We start from the raw sequence: 24,195 nt of genomic DNA on the forward strand, positions 1-24,195 counted from the left end.
TAAAAAAATCATACCACAGTGCTATGTGTGCACCTCTGTTTATATCAGCATAGTTCATAATAGCTAAAACTTGGAAACAAACCAAATGACCCTCAACTGGAGACTGGATAAAGAGTATGTGGTTTTTCTATAAAATGGAAGACTACTCAGCCACAAGAAATGAGAAACTAGAGACATTTATAGCTAAATGAATGCACATTGAGGCTATATTCTTAAGTAAAATAAATAGGACACACGAGTAAATACCAAATAGTTTCTCTGGTGTGAAAAACTAAAAGTGAAAATAAGGCTCAAATGGTATAATTGATAATGTGAAATAGGAAGAAAATGGATATAGGGGAAGTGGGAAGGGGAGGGGAAAGGAAATAAGGGAAAAGAAAAATCTGAAAAAATGGAAACAGTCTGTGTAAATAGGGAAGGGTGAAGTAGGTGAAGGGAGGGCAGGGGTATGGGGAAAAAACAAGAACCAAGATATGTCATGTAAAGGTACAAGATCGCAACGATGAATATAACTGTACTGTATACCTAAAATGTACCAATAAACTCAATGAGGAAAACAAACAAAACGATGGAATCCCATTGTTGTTTTAATATGCATTTCTCTAATGGCTAGAAATATTGAACATTTCTTCATGTGTAATTCGCCATTTGCATTTCTTTTGTGAAGTGTCTTTTTCATTTCATTGGCCAATTTTTTGATTGGGTCTTTTATTTTGGGGAGTTAATTTTTTGAGTTCTGTATATACTCTAGATAGTTGCCTTCTGTCAGAGGCACAGCTGACTAATTCTTCACATTCAGTAGGCTTTCTTTTTACTCTTTTGGTTACTTCTTGTGCTTTGCAGAAGCTTTTTAACTTGATGTGATCCCATTTGTTAGGGCTGGGGATGTAGCTCAGTGGCGCCGTACCTGCCTGGCGAGCACAAGTCCTGAGTTCGTTCCCCAGCACCGAAAAAAAAAAAAAAATAGACACAGTAATACAAAATGGCAGATTCATATAATGTGGTAAAAAATTAAGGAAAAGTTAATAATGAAAATGCAGATCCAAACAAAGCTATCTTTTAGTAATCACACCGATAGGACCCTAGGAATGTAGAAAAGATGCTGATTTGGATGTGGTTTCATTTGGGAGGCTGTGGTTTATACGGTTTATAAGTCTTTCAGACTTTTTTCTCTAGAAATGAGGTGTTTTCTTTTTTCTCCTTCTCCTTAGGTACCATGTATGAACTAAAGAAGTAACAGATAACCAAGGGTGAGGAAGGTTAGCTTAATTTTTAAGTGCTATTAGATTATGCAGCTAGTTTCCTTAGTAACTGTTTACATATCTCCTTATTTAGTAACTTGAAAATTGCATAGGCAAATTTGGAATATGTTCTTAGAGTTATAAAAATTAATTCTAAGTATTTCTTAATTGAATTTATATCTAAAAAGGTATATTCTGTGTTTTGCTTTTAATTATGGTAGACAATTACTATAACATTTTCTTCAGTAAATAAGTAAGGTAATCAAGCAATAAGAATATACCATATTTTTAGGGTAAAATGTATCAGATTCAAAGTAAATTTTCAGGATGAAAATCCTCATACTGACAAAAACAAAAATACAGAGTTTCTTCTATTAACCAGCATATGTATTTCTTTTTTTTCTCATTGAGTTTACTGGTACATTTTAGGTACACAGTACAGTTACATTCATCATTGGGATCTTGTACCTTCACATGACAGGTGTTGGTTCTCATTTTTCCCCTTACCCCTGTTGTTCCTTCACCCCCTCCTCCCTTCCCTATTTACAAAAACTTTATATGTACTTCTTCCACAGGACTTATAGCAAAACAGAATTTGTTAAGGGCTTTTTTCAATAATATGAAATTTGGGCAGGATAAGATAAGTGTTCAACAAAGGTTAGTTGCAATTGTTATAATTGTCTTTACAATTTTAAATTGACAGATAAATTTGAATATATTTATCTTACACAACATGATATTTTGAAATATACACACACACACACACGTTGGAATGGTTAAATGTATCTAATCAACATATACACCTCATATTGCTATCATTTTGGTAATGAGAACACAACATACACTCAACTTTTTTGCAAGAGTACAGTATGAGGTTACTGAGGTCACAATGCTATACAGTAATCTCCTATATATTTTCCTCCCATTTAAATGTAATGCTATATATTTCACCATTAACTACATTAGAAGTTTATAGAGAATAATCAAAAAAGAGAAATTCAGGTGCCTCTTTGGTATATATTATCCATGTATTAAAAGTTATGGTTTGTTCAGGCTCCAAGTTACACACAAGAAACAATATAAAATATGTCTCTTATAGAGTATCACTGTGTGTCAAGCATTATTCCAAGCATTTTAATGCACTGATTCATTTAGTCCTCACAAAAGTATTATACTGTAAATTATAGTATCTTCCTAATTTTATGCATTAACAGGATAAGGTAGAGAGAATAAATGACTTGACCAAATATCCACAGCTAGAAAGTGGCAAAGCTAGGAAATGAATCCAGAGTTTTCATCTTTTCTTATCAAACAACAAAACCACATACTTAATCAGTTGTTCCCTTGCCTATACTTCAATGTATGCATACGACTTCTTAATTGTGTCCAATATTATTTCAGGAGACTTAGAGGACTTAAATGTGAATCCCTATTAAAATTCTACACTTCAAAAAAATTCTACACTTTGCCAATTCTTGATGTTTTAGTTTCAAAAATTGAATTATTTTATTAACATTTTAATATGCTAATATTTATTATGTATCCAGGACTGAGGAAAGATATCAGCAGAAAACACTGCTCCTTTCCTCACGGAATCATAATCTAGTCAGTACGATGATGCTAACACATTAAACAGCTACAGATTCATAGAATGCTGAATGAAAAAAAAATATTTGAATTTCTCATGTTTATGTTGCAGCTTGTGGAACTTCAGCTACATAAATTAGTAGGGCAAGGAAGGATAGGCCAGCCTAGGATCATGGTGAGGCAAACAGCTGAAAGGCATGATTGCAGGCAGCTAGTTATCATCCAAGTGAATTATATCTAAAAGATACACTACTACCTGAAGGAAAATGGTTGACTTGGACTATGGTAAATAGCCCTAGTTTAGGACTAGAAATATTTCAAAGCAGATGAAGTATTCACAGTGTTGTTACTGATGATGAGTGAAAATGACCATCACACCCAACCCCAAGGAGTCAAGAGTTGAGGAACTGCCAGAAATTAGACAAAGTACAGTATCATGGCTCTGGCCAAATGAACTAGAGTTCAAGTCCATCTCTTCAGAAAAGTGGTGAGAATCCTGTAAATGTGACAGAGAGAAGACTGTGGACACAATGTAACTACGCAAAGCTCACCTTAAGGATAATGTAGACTAACCCTATTATCCAATTTTCACGCATGGGCCCAGGGAAATTATAACTAGGATACTCCAAGGTAGGAGTTCCTGGAAGACAAGTGTAGCCAAAACAGGTTATTTACTTTGGGTGGCCCAAAGCAACATGACTAAAAAAGATAACCAAAATTTCAGTCAAGGAAGAAAAGCGAGGACCTAGATAAAAGTACTTTGTTAAGTATCTTAGCTGAGTTTTGAAGCAAGAGAATACATGGGAGAAAGAATAATGAGGTTATGGTCCCATAAATTTTTAAATCAGTAGTCACTTAGGAAGTACTCTGAATAGGTAGAAGCAAGCCATTTAGGACTGAAGTTGTGTTCAGTGAGAGTTTGAGTCTTGTATTTATTTGCTACCAACCGAATAGCCTGGAGTTACCATGAATATTGTAGTTTGTTGGGGTTTTTTTTTTCCAAAAAATCACAACAGGAATCTGAATTCCAAACCCCGCCATATGTGGAACAGTGATGGCGAGCCTCTTAGAGACCGAGTGCCCAAACTACAACTCCAAACCCCCTTATTTATCACAAAGTGCCCACATTGCAATTAAACCTGAATACTGAGGTTTTTGTTAAGAAAAAAAAAATGTTATTCAATGCTTGGCTGCTGGGCTGACTTGGCTCATGTGCTGATGGAGAGGGCTCTGCATGCTTGCTTACAGCATGCCTGCCATAAATTCGCCACCACTGGGATAAACTATCTTAATTTTCTCTCTAAAATGGTCAGATTTAGCTTAGAAGCTACAAGAGCTTAATGAAATATTATGAACACATGTAGACCTGTATACTGAATCAGTGTTAGTCTAGCTAATATGTATACATACCACTAACATTTTTGAGTGTGTACAGATGTTTTTATCATAACCAAAGTACAACGTTATTTCAAGTCATTAGTGAATTAATAGCTGTTTTCTGTCATTATATATTTTTCTAAACCATCACATAGTAAAAATAAAAGAAGGGAGGGCAGGGGAATGGGGAAAAAAGTAAGAGCCAAGATAGATTATGTAAAGGTACAGATTTCTCATGATGAATTTCATTATATTGTATACCTAAAATGCAGCAATAAAATTAATTTTTCAAAAATTTTAATCCACAGAATTCCTGACATTGTTGGGACTAGCTTATAAAAGCTCCCTTTCTATGGAAACACTGCATAAGTGCCAAAGTTATACAAGCCAACAACTTTTCTTTCTGCTTCCTTTAGACTCAGGTCAGACAACTGGGATTTGGTTCCTACCAGGCTTGTTCAGGGGAGAAGAGTCCATCTAGCATCAAACTGACTCCTAGATAACCGAGTGTGGCTCTTGCCATAACTTGTTAGCTTCTGTAAATGTCACCAAGTTACATTCTGTGTGAGGTGATCATTATTGTTATCATCATTATCATCATAATTACTAGTAATATTTGTATAGCACTTTATACTTCAAAAAATACACTTATTACCAGATGGTATTGCTATGAGGCTAATGAAGCACAATCTTTCCAGGCCTCCTGCAAGTTTCAGAGAGTAGGCTTAGCAATGATTTGCATTATAATATGCTTTTGTAAAATATGCAGGAGTCATTTTAACTGAATTAAGGTTAGACACTTTCACTTCTCTGGTGGCACTGGAGGGAGTGAACACAGCTAACTAGAAGTTGAGGAGACAAAATATTTAATTTAGGTTCAGTAAGACACAATCAAATAATATATAGTCACACACACACAAACATACACACACACACACACACACACACACACACACACACACATATTTAATTTATCTTAGCCACCGTAGTATGAATGGCTTCCATGAAGTCTACCATGCCCTGTGCTCATTAATTCAAGCATCCAGGATGCAGAATCAGATATCAGTAGTCATATCAGGATAACAATATGTCCTAAAGCGTTTTGCAACAGAAGTAGAATTGAATGCAAAAGAAAGAAGCTTTGAAATATAGCGAGCTAAAGCCAGTCTTCGGGAAATTATTCTATATCTAACAGAAAATGGATAAAATGCTGATTTTGAAAATTGATACGTATTTCCCCCAATTTGACAGCAATTGTGTTACTTTACATGGGATTAATAATAACAAATTATATAGCTGAAGGAAATTCCCAAACTTATTAGTAACAAAAATAAATTTCATCAACCATACTAGAAAGGAGATTGAGTCTTATTTCTGTGCATTTATAGAAAATGTAAAATTGTGATCATATGAAGGGAAAAACACGGTATATACAATAAAATGTAAGGAGTACTGGTATTACAAAAGTGTGCCATGCAATTAATTCATTAAATTATCATGCATTTATTCTTCTGTAATGTTTGTGGCATTCATCAGCTTTTAAAAATTAAAGCAGCTTTTAATTCCAAAATATGCATATTCATACGTATTTTTATTATATATAATTTTCTATATATTTTTCTTAAAGATACTCCCACCTCAAATTGTATAAACTTTAAATCCACAAAACCGGAACTAGTCTTTATCCATGCATTTTCTTAAGTAACTTCACAACATTTCTAAAGCGTATTACACTTTATAGATTAGAAAGATGTGCCTCACTCATTCAGTCTTTCAGCAAGGAATATGAAGATTTACTATGTGTCAGTTACTCTGCTAAACCCTAAGATTGCAGCAGTGATATCACAGACAAAAAGCCCTGCCCTGATAACATTTTAATGGTATATAGTATATTACTGTTTATCATGTTTCATAGAATTAAAAATGAGTAAATAACCTTGGACTAGATTATAGGTGATTTCCCTACAGTTGATTTCTATTTCTTTGCTCTGCTTAATTTACTGCTCCTCTTTCTTCATTTTCTACCTTCATCTGTGAGATGTGATTTGGAAACTATTCTCTTCTAGGTTTACAGAAATCTCTGCTTTCTCTATGACATTTGCAAGTGTATAAGTATGAAGTGAGATGCAGTTCTTAGAGAGTCTTACTTATTTTTACCATGGTCATTTTATTTCTTTTGGATTAGACACATTATGGACATAAACTTTCTAGTCGTTTTCTCTAGGTCACCATTTAGATTTTTTTTTTGAGCTTCAAAATTGCAGTGAGCTCATGTTGCAATATAGAGTCTTAGCCATCACTTTTTGCTTTCTAGGGAATAGCGAATAGGTTACTCCTTCCAAGTGTCTTTGAGTATCCGCTGAATTTCTCTGCCATATCTTTTAAACATGTGGGTCATTTTCAGCAATGTGTTTATGTTTCAACATTTTCATTTGCCAACAGGGCATTTCTCTGTAGCAGTGTCTCCAAAATTTCATTCGTTGTGGAAATAGTTGGTGTTAATAAGAATGGGAAAGTTCTCCCAAAATTATAGAGCACAATACAAGCAGCAATATAAATTGGAGTAGGCTGAGTAGTTCAGTAAAAGTCACTTTTCCTGCCTTGATTTTGAATCCATCATAACATTCAAAGAAAAGTCAATTTCCTATAATTACTTGGCAGTGAGCTGAATATGAAACTGAGACAAGAGGGAGTTATTTTGGGATTGAATTATTGGAAATGATTGAGTAATATAACCACTTCATTTCCCATGTTTAGACAGAGTCTTAGACATCATCTGATTTTCTTTAAAGGTCTATATTGCAAAAAGAATTTCTCTAAATGATTCAGGTTTTCTCCCTGACTCAAATTCTTTGATTTCCTCATTCCAGCATAGCTAACTATCATTCTCAAAGTAATAGCAGTTGAAGTTCTTGAAAAGTGCTTAAATTTCAGTGGAGTGTTATAGTGACATTTTGCTAATGTGCTGTAAATAGAGCATTCGTGGTTATAAAACCAATGCCCATTTCTGTGGCTTTACTTTTGTTTGAAACATGTCATTAAGAAAGAGTATATGTCAGAAGGATTAAAGTTAGTGTTTCGGTGTTCCTTTGACTTATTACTGGTCTAGAACTTGTTTCTCAGTATATAATAATATTATCATTTGAACCCTTTCAGAGAGAAAAACAGTCTCTTTGTGATCATGTTCATTTGATTTCAGATGGAAAGCAGGGTTTTTAACTCTCTTTCTTACTAGGAGCTTGAGAAAATGTGAAAACTTCATTATTCCATTATACTTTTCTACAATCTTCTTCCTCCTCACGTGCTCTCCAGCACTGCCCCAACTCACACCTAGCCTTAGCCTCCTCTGATCCCCATGGGTATTTTCCCAGATCTCATGTCCTGTCTCCCTTTTGGCCTTCATATAATGTGCCCCTATGAGAATATACTTGAACAACAAATTAAGATTTGAATGAAGGGCATCAATTTTTCTGTTATTCCACATCTCCTGGGAGTTTTGGAATTTCATAAGAAATAACCGAAAGTAAAATGTATTAATTTGTACAGGAAACAATAATGTTCTTTCAGGCACTATGCGGGCCAGTTAAGCTTGTAGGAGGAATGGAGAGTATGAATATACAAGAGTACAGTTTGAATCTTTATACCTTAGAAATATAGATAGTAATCTATTGTGCATAATCATGTGCCTATCCTTTGTGAAATGAATCACTCGTAGGATTATTGTAAATCTATTGATTTAGACATGACATCTGTTGGAAAGTGACTTTTTGTAGTAAACACTACTACTGAAACACCTTGATGCAAAGTGTATTTTATTTTTAACTGTATTTCCTCATGGAATTCCTGCAAGTCCTCTCAGTAGCTACTCAATAGGGTTAAAATATCTGTCACCCCACTCTATTTGTATCTATACAAGTGGAACACTTCAGTGCAGCTTTGGGTTGATGTCCCAAGTCAGGGAAGAATGCTTGCTTACTGCGTACTTACCTGCTGAGTAAAGCAATTATTATTTATTAGTTCTTTGTCACCTTGAACGAAGACTGTACATCCCAGTGCCAACTCACTTGATCATTTCAAGAGCATCTTCATAGCTTTCAAATTACAAAAATATGATTACCTATTTGCATTGATACTGTATGCATGTCATAGTGTTGTTGGTGTCTGTTTGCTTTTTATTTTGTTTTGCTGTATTTTCTTATTATCATAATTTTTCTCAGATTGCAAGAGTGACATCTAGTGTGAAACATCTGTAGTTATAATCTGAAACTCCAGGATCTCTTATCCAGCCTTAGTTTCTGCAGGTATCAGTGTTACATGAAATATAACTAAAGAAACCTCGACACATGTGACAATTTACAATCTAAAAGTGAAGCTGGGTTTCTTGCTACTAGTGCACATATATTGTATTCCTAAGCTTTGACGACCAAAGGACAGTCTCATTATAGAGATTCTGAGATGGCAAGGGCAAGACTTCTGTGAATGCCCTTGTAGGGAACTGGAAGTAAATTATGACACTCTTTACCAGACGTCCTTGATTGCAGAAAAGATGTTTTTTAGGTCTCTTGTTGCCCCTGGCACTTCTACAGTGAATAATTGGCTGTTGTGTTCACCTGTTCTCTTTCTTCTCTTGGGAAAGAGTGCTTTCCTAACCACCATGCTGAGTAGATGCAAGGTGTAAAGCACAAGCCATATTCTTTACAGGCAAAGTCAGCCAGAAAATTTGCAGTATAGTCAATGACAGTGCTTATTCCGTATATTAGGCTAAATGGAAGTTTTTCCTGACTTTCAAACCTAGCTCCCCTTGCAATGAAAACATTGATCCCTCACATTAGTTAAATGTTTTAAACTTATATAGGACTTCAATTCAAATAATTTTACTTTCTCCACTGGCCACTTTTAGGGAGTATTATCTGTCCCATTTCATTGATGAAAGATATGAGGTCCAATGAGGAGCAAAGGCAAATCCAAAGTGAAACATATGTAATACACAGTAAAGTTATGAGCCTTTGAGCTGCAAATTTGCTATTTTCACTCTACTGCATCAGAATCTAACAGTCCAAATTGATCAAAGTAATGTATACAATTTTAAAAAGGCTTACATACAAAGTTCTATGAAAATATGTGATGATCTCATTATAAGAATCAAGGAAGATATTCATGGAGACCTTCTGTAGTTCAGTCTTTAACAAGTAGGAAGAATGTGGGTAGATGAGGAAAACCACTCCAAATTATGCAAAATCAGGGAAATGGGAAAGTATGCTGCATATATAAGAAATAGAAAGCAGTCCAATTTTTCCAATTGTGGAAAAGTTTTAGGAAATAAGATAGTAAACTAAAGTTCAAAGCAAAACATGATACTCTTCTATTCTAGAATGGGAGTTCTCAACTTCAGTACTATTGCCATTTGGGGCTGGATAATTCTCTTTTGTGAGGATGCTCTGTACTGTTGGATGTTAGCAGCATCCCTGGGCTCTGCCCAGCAGATAACAGTAATACCCCCTCCCTCACTTGGGACAAACAAAAATGTCTCTAAATGTTGCCAAATGTTCTCTCTAAAGCACATTTACCCCCTCTTGCAAACTATTTACACTGGTAGATTATAGAAGCCATCTCATATTTTGAGATAGAAAAGTGTTATAAACATGTCCATGCTTAGGGAAGGTAAACATTACCAACATCTGCAGGGTAAATTGGAAAGAGGACACCACTGAAGAAAAATCTGAAATGCTTAACAGGATGATATGGTAATGGTCTCAGGGTAGAGGGCAGAAATAGTTGCTTTATGGGAAAGAACTTTAAACTGAGGGGTGGGGTACCTGAAGTGCTTTGCAAGCTCTGTTGGTATATGTTCTCAAGTCATTTAAAAACTTTTTCCCTATTTCTTATCTAGAGTAAGAGAGTGAGATATGAGGATCCCAAAGCTGCCTTCCAGCTCCATTCTAGATAGATACACAAATGCTGTCACTAGCTATAACCATACTCATTCTTCTCTATATGTATTTTTTAAAAATCTTGATGAGTGTTCAATATGGGTCTGCCTTCTCTGTATAAAGACAAAGAATATGACCTCACTGTGTTTTGAAATGCATTTTAGTCAAACAGATGAAGCACTTAGAACGTAGTTGTTGATGTATTGCCTATGCAAGATCTTTTGGAAACTACTTTAGTTCATTAACTTAGCATTTACTGCAAGTATACTAAGTGCAAGACTCTTAGGTTTTACATATGTTTACATGATGAGTTAGTTATGATGTCTACCAAGGAGCTTCAAGTATAGTAGAGCAATAAAAAATATATATGCACACAATTGTATTGCAGAGAAAAATGTAGGACATTCTGAATGAACCATAAGTTCAAGTCTCATGCACACCAACAGGCTGATTTTTAAATTATTTTATCATGTAGACAACACTTACATCCAGGTTAAAGAAATAAATAAAGCACACATTGATTTGCTAAACTATTTGACAAGCAAAAATATAATTTAAACACTTATATATCAGCTCAAATGAAATGTTTAAGGTGTGGTTTAAAGGTAATTGTTCCACACATAGACTAACCTCATTTGCTAGTGGAGTCTCAACAAGTAGATGATAATGGTTGGGAGCCAGCAATCTGCTTATATGCAAATAGTTGTTTTAAAGAACTGGAAATCAATTTCCTTTTTCACATTTGTAAAATACTAAATATCCTTCTTAAAATCACATTTATGCTGTTCCTGTGATATTGCAGAGACAGGTGTAATTAATTCAGGGAGAAAATGCTGAGAAAGGAGTAGAGGAGATGATAGATATCTAGAAAGGCAGGCAGGTAGTTATATAGCTAGGTCTACATATATAGAGAAAATACAAATATTTACACAAGTATACATATGTGTATGAGAGGGATGTATATGAGAAATTAGGTATATCTCTAGGCCCCAAATACAGTTAATTGGCAACTTTTGAGAAATTCAGTGTACAGTTCAGATATTTTATTTTCTTTCCTTTTACCTGCTAAGTTATTGTACTGCTTTTCATTTCTTATTTAGTGAACAGAAAGGGGATGGAATCAGTGGGCAAGCCAATTTGATTCCGTTAGCTATCTTTAAGGAGAAATCTATAAAAAGAAGTTCAATCTAGCACCCAAAATGTAGTATCATATTATTTATGGATTCCAAAATTCTCTGTGGTCCCTTCCACTCTTTGTAGATAACCACAGGTAATTTTATTCAGATAATTTTGAAATTGAGATGACAACTCTAGAATGATGCATATTTACCTTATATATAGGAAGTGTGTGGATAAAGAGAAAAAATAAAAAATATAAAATACAGAAAGAGGAAAGTATAATGTTCTAAAGAAAGACTCAAGGGAGCCAGGGATTTAGCTCAGAGGCATCATGCTTGCCTTGCAAGCGCAAGGTCCTGAGTTCGATCCAAGGTACCTAGGAAAAAAAAAGACAAGGAGAGAAAGAAGCTGCTTAGTAAAACAGGCTGTTCCAGTTGAAACCTAACTCTTATCTATAAATATATTCAGTGTAACAATATTAACACAGGAGGGAAATTATTCACCCAACTTGAGAGAGCTAAGACTAGCCATTTGTGCATAAGAAAGGAAAAGGTTGGGGTAAATAGTAGGAAAAAGGAAATAAGAGCATGTGCAATTAAAAGTAGTCTACTAAAGGGAGGCTTAGGAATCATAGTTTTTTTCAGATCCTTAAAATAATGATAATAGTACCAATAAAATTGGTGCAGAACACTATTTCCTGAAAGAGAAAAATCATAAATAATGACAATTAAAGCAAACATAATTTTCTTTTTATGTAATCTTATCTGTTTATTAACTAAGAGTATTCTAGTCAGTAAATCAAGCCTTCTGTGTCCCTAGCATTGTGCTAGCTACTAAAAAAGAAAAGACCCAATCTTTCATCCTCAGGGAGCTCACTGACTGTTCTCCTTGAGAAAACCATGTGCAGAAAGTAGAGGCTTTGGCTGTGTGGTTCTGATGTTCAATACAAGGAAAGATGATAGCACAAATACTGAGGTTTTTGCATCACCACCTGTATTTCTAGTTGCAGAGAATATTTGAAATTGTCTACTTAAATATTATTTTCAAAGACACATCTCTGCTTCCTCTGTGTCCAACTGCTTTTCCACTTCTAGTTGGCACACTGAACACCTTTCTATCAGGTGGCCATGAATACATGGCTGAGGGCCAGTCCGTGCACATAAAGTAAAATTCATGTTGGCCTGCTTCCAGTCCAAGTGCATCAGGAAAGAAATTTTCCCTCATTTCTGAGTTAAGTGGTTAAGGAAACTCGCCTTTGAGCATGTATTTAACTTGAGAGCTGTAGAGGAACGAGATTATTTTCAATCAGACTTTTGACTATAGAGAGCAAGTGAAAAAAAGCAAGGGAAATGGGCCAAGGTGGATGAATTGCTGAAGTCCCTGTTGGCTTCAGTCAATACAGAGGTGGCTGTTCCAAAAACAATCAGCTTTGAAACTTATTCTTCCATACTAGGTCAGTCTTGGTCTGCTACTTGTAGGACATTCACATTGTGGGAAATAGGAAAGAGTATAAGGCACGACCATGGCCCTAAGAAGCCTGTGAAAAGTTTTGAAGATTGAACCCAAACAGGTGAAAAGAAAACTACTAGTCTAAAAAAATTCCATGAAACCATCTTTAATAAAGATTATTTTTTGATATTACATTGACTCAACACCTTGTGAAGGACTTTGCCTATCCTATGTTCTTATATGTTTGTTGAAATGAAGTGTCATGTTTATGAAACAAAACATATAAGCCTATAAAAATTCAAAATAGAGTGAGATATCTATTTCTAGGAGCCTACATATAAAGAAAAGAATGGTAATTGGGAAGTTGCAGGTTGTGATAGAATTTTATAAGTATTTTTTATGCCAAAAATTGCAGTCTTATACAGGATTTATGAAGGAGAGGGCAGAGGATAGGATTAGATCCAGAAGACAGGAAGAGTGGAGATGATTAAGGAGTCAGAAATGTTCCCTGTGGATTTGGTAGAGAATTTTGGATGAAAGGGAGAAAAGATTATTGAGCAGCTGCTTTGAGGACTTTGAGTCAATAGATTAGTAGAGAGGAATTTCAGAAAGGTCTGCTGTGTTAAGCAATCCTTATTGCTTAACAACTGTGCTGGTCTTTGAGAAACTTTGCTAAATATGAGCACTAATTTTCAAAGAAAAAATGTATACAGCACATAGAAAAGTATAGAAATCCCCTTTTGTATCTTCATCTCAAGTTAGCAAAAAAGTAGACTTTATTTTATAAAATTAGCCAATTGCTTTATTATAAGAGGCAGAAATAATAATGGAAAGTTACACTAGAGAGGAGATATAATAGCAAAACTGAGTGGCTAGAGGCAGTGTAGGACACACACATTAACAGCAGGACACCAATGGGAAAGGGAAGAAAAAATGCTGGTGAGACGGTCCATTTCTAGCAGAAAGGTTGGCTCAGTGTTTAGGAAGAGAAATTAGAGGACCTAGAACTGGTCGTTTCATAGTCGAAGCACTGGAGATGAAGCAGTGGAGGATACAAGAGAGAACCTCAAAATATACTTCACCAACTTTCTGAATTTATGCATTATAAAACTCATTATAATATGAATTTAAATCACTTTTCTACTGATATGATTATATGAGTTGACTACAGAGCTGTATTTCTAAATCAATAAGGGAATTTTTAATGGAATCATTTAATCTCAAAGATTTTATAGATTTGATCTGTGTTTTCCTTTCACTTAACACAATGTAGAGAATCATGTGCATTTAACTTTGAACTACTAATTCAATCCAACTGAATTCTTTTGCAACTGTACACACACTTGAGTGCACACAGAGAAACAGTGTAATTGCTTTGTTCGACTCTCTTGACATCTCATATTGTTGAGTATGAATTGGACTTCCTAGAGGAGTGAGTTAATATCCAAGGACTTTATCTTTCCCCTAGGGAGCTTTTAAAAATAGTTTGTCAAGCTGAGGTTTGGAAAGCACTTGTTCAACGAAAGCAGGGCCAAAACCCAAGATCAGCAAAGCTAATGTAAGCAGTTAAGGGCCAATGGGGTAGAAAGGAACTATAGTTCAAGGAAAGGTAAAGTTCATATGCAGGAAGCCTGATCTAGAATAAACAGTCAGAAGTTAGAGGATGCAGCGGAACTGAGAATTCAGGCAGAGCATATAGGCTGACTCAGATACAAAACACCATGACCAATGGAACTTGGCGCTAAAGCTAAAATCTATCTGAGGCACAGAGACCCACTACCCCTTCTTTTGTTCAAATACTGCTACTTTCTGGGTAGAAAACAAAATGAAGCATTCGTTCAAATTGAATGCCACCTGGAAAATCTTAAGAGCTACTTGAAATATTAGAACATCGGACTTGGAAGAGTGCTTAGGGATTTTCTCAGTTAACCCTATCACTTTTTAAAAGAAGAAACCGTGGGCTTATGAGGGGAGTAGAATTCTCACAAAAAAATTGGTAACTTAGTAAGAGATCTGGGACTATGACTTTGGTGTCCAGACCTCAGTACTCTCCATCTGTTTCTACCTTGTCTACACCTGTAGCCCTTGAATGGGAGTTAAGACTGAGAAATCTAGATCTTCAGAAACTGAGCCATCCAGTCCCTTTCCTAAGGAGATGAAAAAGGTAAAGGTGAAGTTTGTGGCCACGGTATATAGTCACAATATGCGTTCTCTTCATTCACTCTAGATCAAATTCAATAACAGAAACTTTTAAGGTTCATACTACTTGGCAACTCAGCTAGGTAGGTTCTATGAACTCTAAACAATGCATTCTCCATTGAACATTACAATACTCACCTTTTGAGCCAGTTGTAGACTGAAGCAAACCCTATATTGATACTTTCAACTATGGAAACAGTGTTCTTTCTCATTTTAAAGTCCGATGGTGTTATTTCTCTCTAATACAGACAAATTAACTGTGGGCATGTTTCCTGCCAATCTGGAAAAACGTACCCTGGCTTCACATACACAGTCACAAGAAATATTAGAGAGTTTAAGGCATTCACATGTATTTGTGCTCTATTTCCCTTCTCCTCTATCTTTCCCTTCCCTCCAGCTCCTTCCTTCGCTCCTTAACCTCCTTATATTTTTCCCCTCACTTTGGTCCAAAGCACTTCCACCCACATTTCTTTATTCCTAGATCAATTAACTCTGATACCTACTTTCTTCCCTCACAAAATTTCATTGTTTTCTGGGAAGAAAACTCTATTTTTCGGTACTTTCCACCATCTGTGACAACTAATTCATGTCTTTTTGTTTCATCAAATTTGGAAAGAAATGCATTTTTTTCTTCCTGCTTTTGGGTTTATAAAATGTCCTCTCAGCTATAATTTAGAATTTACTTCACTGACTGTATCATTTAATTTTTTAAAAAAGATTAAAAGGTAGCATAAATGCACTCTGGAAGGTGTAAGCCGTTTCCTTTTCCTAATATAGATAGATAGATAGATAGATAGATAGATAGATAGATAGATAGATAGATTAGATAGGAAAGCACATTGTCGCTAGGATATTGAGTAACATGTTACATATCAGAAGATATGAATTTCTTTTTCAGAATTGAAACTGGCTCAAAATTTGATCTCCAGAAAACCAATTAATTTCTTTCTGAGTCTGTTTCTAAACTTCAGTAATATGCTCAGTTGATTTGATATTGTAGTCTCAGAGAATGCAAAGACACTCATGTCTTCATCAGTTTAGTTTTGGCTGCAAGTGGGTACTTAACCTATTGGATGACTGATAGGAAAAGCTAGTGGCTAGTGTGAGGAATGAAGAGCCAGCGTGAATAAAAGGACAGTGTGAGGAGGATCTCTCTCCCCGCCCTCCTGGGGATTGAAAGCAGGATTTTATGGCTGCTATGTAAGTGCTCAACAGCTGATCTATATCCCATCCCCAACCAGCTTTTCCCTTGTAATACAATGAACTGATGGCATGAACTACAGGATACACTCTTAATGGTGCATTCCCCATATGACTTCACCCTTTATTTCCCATAACAGTTCAAATATGTATAAGAGTGCAATTAATGTAAACACGGCCTTGGCTCTTCTATAATTTTTAAAGATGAATTTTAAATCTTCAATGTATTATTAGCAATTAACTTCTTAAAATAAATTTCACAGCAGAAAGTATCATGTCCATGTGTTCTGTGTGATCTAACACTGACCTACTAGACTATAGCATTTAAGTCAGGATATCCTCACAAGTACAAATGAGATATATGCCCTAATTGTGGATTTTCTGCTAAAAAAGCAATAAGCCTCTTGAAAGTTACAGTTACAAAGTACATAATCACAGGAGGAAGATGAATAGTTTTCACATTGATAACTATACGCTCCCCTTTTCATCTTATCTTCTAAAGGCCAAGTCCAAGTGCAGACCCAGGGAAGAAAGGAGGATATCTGTTTAGATTAGTACTAACAAGAATAGAAACTCGATGCTTTAGCCCTTGATGACAATGGAGAAAATACAGCATATTATTTGAAGCTGAGGATACACACTACATAGATTTCTTCAGTGGAACTTCAGACACCTAGTCATTGTGGTAGATTGAATTAATATGATCAAGACTCATCTCTTGTTCTTGTCACAGAAAAATTACTGGCCAAACTAGAATAAAAATTTGGCATGTATCACCTGGTTTGAAAGCAAGTAAAGGAAATTCCAAGCTTTGAGAATGAAAAGAGAACTCAAAGCCAGAGAAACAAGTATAAATTGAAGCTGAATTTCTCCTGAGGTTTTTAGAACCAGATATGAACCTTAAGGGCCTAAAGGTTTGAGCTCAGGAAATGTGTAATGTATGGAAGAGAAATTAGACCCCAGCAAAAATCTGGTGGCCCAAGTGGTCTATCCTGCCTAATAATGTATGAACTACAGACTAGAAATCTCTGCTCATTGGTCCAGGAAAACAGCCAGGAAATTTCTTCAGTCCAGGGCCATGGCCATAAATGGGAAGGAATAATTCAGAGAAAATGGAAATATACACATTTACCAAGCCTGGGTGTGAGTTTAAATTCACATGAGCCATATGTAATGCAAACCAGTAAGCTAAGAAATTAACAGAAAAATTAGTTTCAAACCAGTGGAACTTGCAGGTCCTTGGCAGTAGCAAACTTGAGACTACTCAGGGAATTACTCTATAGTCCTCAGCACCCAAAAATCCCACAGGAAAAACAATGCCAGTTATAGATGAAAAAAACACAGTAATGAGATTATAAACTTGAGTAGAAAATTAATCACCATAAAAGTGTTTCTCCAAACAGAAATGGAAAAAATTGCATCTCAAAAAGTAGAGACAATTGGATCATTTAAAAGAGATGATTAAAAAGATTGAAGTTGTCTAAGGAGAGCACAGAAGGTAGAAAAACTGACTTGGCAAAAAAAGGCTACTGGTGGCTTGTGGCCTTTATAAAATTCGTAGCCTATAGAGGGGCAAGGCAAGATTGAAAACTTAATTGTTGCCTTGAGAAGTTCTCAGAACTTTCCTATAGAGGAAGAGAGTAAGATGTGTTCAAATTAAAATACATTTAATCATTTTGCCCTTAATTGCATTGCTCTCACCTCAGGTAATTCAGTCTCAAATTTTTTTCAGTTCTGCCAAGATAAATTCTACGGATTTGAAATGCAAAACAGAACCTGTTACTTAATTCATCAAAAACATATTCATATAGATGAAGAATGAGTGAAGTTCTGAAATTCATCTCTTGTTTTATTTTGATCCTTCTCAATAGTGTCAATGAAAATATGGAATAATGTACATATCAGAAACTACACTGGCTTTTCATCTGCAAACATAGGTGCCAAAATAAATGAAAACATTCTAAACAAATTTGAGTACTTATAATAATATAATAGTGCATTATATTTTATTACTAATGATAAATTGTGTTATGTATATCCTTTGTATCAATAAATTTTAGTAAACTTATATATGTTATATTCACATTATTTCCATAAAACATGTTATTATATACCAGAACATCACTGATATCTTTGTTGTTTAGAAATTGTGGAAATTGTAGAATTGAAAAATTGTGGATTCCTTCCCTCTCTAACTCCTACTCCTTTCTTAATCCCATCTACATTCATCCCCACAAGTGCACAGAGAGATATAGAAGTTCTACTACCATCACAATTTTCACCGTTGTTTGATTTTATTACCTCATAATCTGGTTTAGAAAGGTTTGGGCTCTAACACCCAGGAAAACTCGATGGGCCACAGGTACTGTAGATTTCTTTGCTGAAAATGTCAATATTCTAAGTTTATCTGTTTCAACACAAATGTTCAGCAAATTTATGGCTACAACAACTTAACCTTGTTAGGATTTCTAGATTTTTAAGATCTGTAATCAACCTTCTCACAGCATGGACTCTCAGAGAGCTCTCAGAGAAAGAAAACTGGCAAGGTGATAAGGCATTGGAAAGCCAATCCACTCTGTGAGTGCCACTTTCCAGCAAGACTCGCTTATCAGCACTGATGCACTGACTCACAAAATTCTTTCAGTTGTAAAAAATTTAATCTACTTAGATGTGAATGTAAATTGCCTTTCTCTTCTGAAAACGCCCACAGTAGCAGAATTACTTTGAAGATGTCTGGAGGCAAAACATACAGTAGCTAACAGATGCATATAGTGGATAGGATTTAGCACAAAGGTCATATTTTAGAAAAGTCTGCAGAGCTACTGTTTCAGGTTATTTCCCGAATCGAGGCAGAGATCTTCCTCATGCATTTTGGAAGAGAAGTTGCCACTCACTGGCACATGCTGAATATCACTATCTGACACAGGAGCTGATTGAGTTGGGATTGTCTTCAGAGTACTGCGTATGATGGTTGGCTGGTTCCCTGGTTTGTACATTGACAAAAATATATTTAGTCAGCATTCATTCAAACTAGACAGCTGTAATAGCTGTTTCTTGAGTTTATTTAGCAATAGCCTATCTGATGGGACAGTAAAAACATTTTTCTCAGGAAAGCACAAATGAATTTTACGGAAAAAATTATATGCTATAATGTTATTTATGAGTAGGAGATTTCTGTATCAAAAATGCCAGAACTGTACTCTCTATACTATTCTTCCCTTACTAACCTACTTTGCAAGAAGAAACGAAATCAATGTCAGCAAAAATACAGCTTATTATATAGTTAATAATAACTTTATAATTAAAACAAAATTTGTAACTATGCTGGAACGATGCATAATAAAAACTGCCAAAATAGTGCCTAGAATTATGTTAACACAGTGAATGATACAAAGAATATATATTACAAGATTGAAATTTTCCTGCATGTACTTCTTGTAGATATTTTTTATTGAAAAAAAATGTTGGTTCATATATTAGCACACTCCAGAGAGACAAAACCAATGAGGTAATAGAATAGAGATAGAGACAGAGATAGAAGATTTATTAAACGAATTAGCTCACATGTTTATGAAGACCGAGAAATCCCACAATAAGCAGTTGAGAGCTGGAGAGCCAACGAAGTAGAATGGCTCAGCCTGAGTCCTAAAACCTCAGAAGAGAGGAAGCTGAAAATGTTTTTCTCAGCCCAAAGCCAAAGTCTCAAACTCCAAGGCACTGCTAGTGCAAGTGCCCTAGCCCAACAGCCAGAGAACTTGGATTTCTGATGCCCAATGAAAGGAAAAGAAAGATGTCTCGGCTTTAGCAGAGAGAATGTAAATTTTTTCTTCCCTATCTTTTTATTCTCCCTTTCACCACCAGCAGATTGGATGGTGTCCATTCAGTCCACCACCTCAAGTCTGTTTCTTTGGAAAACACACTCACAGATATACCTAAAAATAATACTGCATCAGCTATCTTGATATTTCTTAGTCCATTCAAGTCGACACCTCTATTCAACTATCACTGCTTGCATTATTCAAGTTTTCTTAAAATATGATCCAAATAGACACATTTTCCTTATTCTATCTTAATCATGGCGGATAGTCTATTATATTTGCTGACACATCAAGAATTAACTTAGAATTTGATTAATGTTAGCTTCATAAGTGAGTCCAAGTAAGCAGTACTTGCTACTCCCAAAAAAGAAAAATAGTAAGAGATTCTTTCCATCCGATTCTTTCATGTTAATTCCTGGGAGTGAGGCAGTAAAAATAAACAGTTCTAAACTATAATAATCTATATTTTGTCATTTTTATAATACCTGGATTTTATAATTTCCCAGAAGTTTTCATAATTATTTAAAAATTTTTCATGCATAATAATGACTGGAAAAAGTTGAAGGGTGGGTCACTTTTGAGTTTCCTTTATATGTTAAATGCTCAATCTGTGTCATTTGATCAATTCTTTTTTTCTCTTATTCTCAGGTAAGCCTCTGAACATCCCTTGCAAAGCATTCTTTGGATTTAGTGGAGAGTCGGGGCCAATGATCTACTGGATGAAAGGGGAAAAGTTTATTGAAGAACTGGCAGGTCACATTAGAGAAGGTGAAATAAGGTATAGAACTTGATTTGTTTATTTTTCTCTGCTGTCTTTGCAGTTGTGCAGGCGACTCCATAATGTATTGGGAAAATGCATATTTACTCCCCTGGAAGCGAACTACCTTTATCTGTTACAACTTTAAAGCTGTGGGGGCAGTAACATATTGATACCCTGCCAAAATAACTGTTGACACTTGTAGAATAGTGTTTAATTTTCTCACTTTCCACTGCTTATCTTGTAAATGACTGATCCTCCAGTTCAGTCTTTCTGGTCCACTTTTCACATTTCTGTTACACAGATCACTTCCTGGTTATCAATATTAATTCAGTTCAACTGATTTTTTAAAATTCTAATTAGTACCATCTCCTTTGTATCCAAAAGGAAAGGTAAACCTTTCTACCTCACTCAATTTGTGTGATTTCCCAGAAATGATAATGTGCAATGTATGTTGCTCTTTCTGATAGAAATCGGGATATTTCTCCCAGTAAAGAATTGTGTAATACAAACGAATCCAATATTTCAGCATAATTCATGTTGATAGGTACTTATTCCTGTTTTCTTATTGAATATAGAGCAGTGTAAATGAGTAAGTATAATTTCTAATATGATTAAATAGGCTTTATAATTATACCCATGGAAATCTTTCTCCACATGCCCACCCTGTAACTCTGAGGAGTTCATAACTTTGAGAATCCATAGACCCTGAGAGTCTATACATATAGTGAATAGGTATTTGACATAATTGGTTATCAGGGAAATCAAAATCAAAATTATATGCTATCACTTTATACTCAAGAGTATTTCTATAAAAAAGTGGGGTTATGACAAGTGTTGGTGAGGGTGTGGCTAATTTGGAAACTTTATGCACTTCGATAGAAAAGTAAAACAAACTAAACACTTTTAATAAGTCCAGCAAGTTTTTAAATGGTTAAGTGTAGAGTTACAATATGGTTCATCAATGCATTGCTAAATATATAACTAAGAAATGAAAATACAAATCCACATAAAAATTGTACATGAATACTCATAGCAGTATGAGTTATAGTATGCAAAAGTTGGAAACAAACTAAATATCTATTACTTGGCATATGAATAAATAAATGTCATATATTCATAGAATGGGATATCATTTTCCATGGAAATGTTTAAAGTATTGATAAGCACTACACCATGAATGAACTTTGAAAAACTTATATTCCATTTTTAAATGGTCTTTTTAAAAAGTATATGTTATATGGCTTAATTCATGAGAAATGTTCAGAATAGGAAAATTTATATAGTGAGAAAATAGGTCACTAGTTGCTTAGGGCTGGTAGGAAAGGATGGGTGGTAGGCTGTGGTACCTAGAGTGTATGGGTATATGTTATGTGTGTGTGGCAAAATATGACTTAACATGCAATGCTAATTTAAAAGAATACTATTTAATGACATTCACAATATTACATTCACAAGGTTGTGCATCTACCATCACTGTCTAATTCCAGAACATTTTCATCACCCCAAAGACAAATTCTGTACCCATTAAGTAGTCTAGGGCTCCTTTTTGAGGTATGAAAGTGCTGAAAAATCAACCATAGTTATGGTTACAGATATTTGTGAATATTCTAAATAAGTGTTGAATTATACACCTTAAGAGATGGATTATATGGTATGTGAACTTTATCTATAAAAAGCTGCTGTGAATACACTTCTAATTATATGGCACAGAATATATCTTCAGAAAAAAATGATATACTACTAATAATGCCTAAGTATTAATTATCATTTGAACTTTAGTTTCCTAATTAATAACACTTCATTAAATAATTTCAAGTTAAGATTTATTGTAAATTAGTGCATCTGAATTTCTTTTAAAATTTTTTTAGGAGATATAAGTTTAGGGTTATTATAAATATATCTAACAGTAAAATACCTGAAGAGTCACACTCCATTTTTTTCCAAGAGAGATACTGGTCCCCCAAATGACAACAGATAGGTACATTGGTACATAGCTAATAGCAGAATTTTCTCTCTCAAAAAAAAAACCAAAAAAACAAAAAAACAAAAGCAAACTAACAAAAACAACAACCACAACAAAACAAAGCTATATTTCATGTTCAAGTGTGGTAATTATATGAACCTATAATTATCTTCCTGAATTATCTTTTTTATTTGCACAAGATTTAGTGGATTTTAAAAAATAAACAGATTTATTGAAGTAAAATTGACATATAACAAATGACAAGCCATTTAAAGTTCCCAATCTATATTGGATGAATGATATATGCATATCCCTGTAACTCTTGCCATAATAAAAATATCACCCTCGCTTTTTTTTTTTTTGTACTGGGGATCGAACTCAGGACCTTGTGCTTGTGAGGCAGGTGGCGTCCCTCTCATTTCTTGGTGCCCCCATGAAATCCTTCCAATCACACTAATTTTCCTTACATTAAAAAGCAATGTGCATTTTCTCCAGTTTTATGTAACAGAATCATATAAGAGGTTTGTATTAATTTTTGTCAAGAATATGTCACTGAAAATTATTTTGAGATTTAGCTTTCTGGTTATGTGTATCAATATTAATTCCTTTTTTGCTGATGAATACTGTTAGAGGGATACTACAGTGGTTTGGTTATCCATTAAGCTGTTTCTGGACATTTGAATTATGTCCAGTTTGTGATTATTACAAATAGAGCTGCTATGAATATATATATATAATTTTATATATATATAATGTCTTTCTATGTACATATCTTTCCTTTATTTGTGGTTAAATAACTAAACATGGAGGGGCTGAATTACATAATAAGTCTATATTTGACCTTTTAGCACATTTTAGATATCTTTTAAAAATAACCCTTATTTTTACTGTAACTTATGGCACTTTTTTGCTATTCAATAAGATAAATTTTAATTGACAGAATATATGTGAATATTTAAGAGTACACTATGGTAATTTGATGCATACATATAATATGTAATAATCAAATCAGGTAATTACCACTTCCTTCTGTCTCATTTCAACCTCCTTTATAGAAGAGCACTAATCACATTCATGAAAATAAGGGTTTCATGGCTTAAACAATTTCCTCATAATATCACATTCAGTATTAGGTTCCGGTGTATAAAATTAGGGAGACACCAACATTCAGACTATCAAAAGGGTATTGCATTGGAATAATATGTTAATTGAAGCAAAGCTCTTGTGCTGTGTATATGTATCAACTGTGCACTACCTGAAAGTTGAATACTGATTAATAGAAATTGAGAAGGATATGTGGGGATGGGGATGAAAAAAGTGTGGTTGAATTTGATCAGTCCATGTTGAACGTATATATATATATATACACAAATATCACAATGAGTCTCATTAATATGTACAATTAATGCATACAAATAAAAATGTTTTGAGGTGTATTTCTGAGTAGATCAAAAAGTAAGGGTGTACATAACTAGCTCTCTTGCATTTGACTTATAGAGAAGTTTCCCAAGATGCGCTGGATCTGAAAAGAGGACTGGCCTCTCTGCCTGGC

The 24,195-nt window shown here is 34.6% G+C and overlaps 1 protein-coding gene across 1 annotated transcript in view; it reads left to right on the top strand.

Annotated features, from left to right (window-relative positions):
* Positions 1-24,195, top strand: part of Il1rapl2 (interleukin 1 receptor accessory protein like 2) — a 1,183,927-nt gene that overhangs the window by 1,099,148 nt on the left and 60,584 nt on the right. The window contains exon 7 of the mRNA XM_010619716.2: positions 20,569-20,698. Coding sequence (XP_010618018.1) covers positions 20,569-20,698 — 130 coding nt within the window. The remainder of the gene's footprint in view (positions 1-20,568; positions 20,699-24,195) is intronic.

Source organism: Fukomys damarensis, unplaced genomic scaffold, assembly GCF_012274545.1.
Source record: "Fukomys damarensis isolate Sample0158 unplaced genomic scaffold, DMR_v1.0_HiC HiC_scaffold_39, whole genome shotgun sequence".
In the NCBI taxonomy this organism is placed as follows: domain Eukaryota; kingdom Metazoa; phylum Chordata; class Mammalia; order Rodentia; family Bathyergidae; genus Fukomys; species Fukomys damarensis.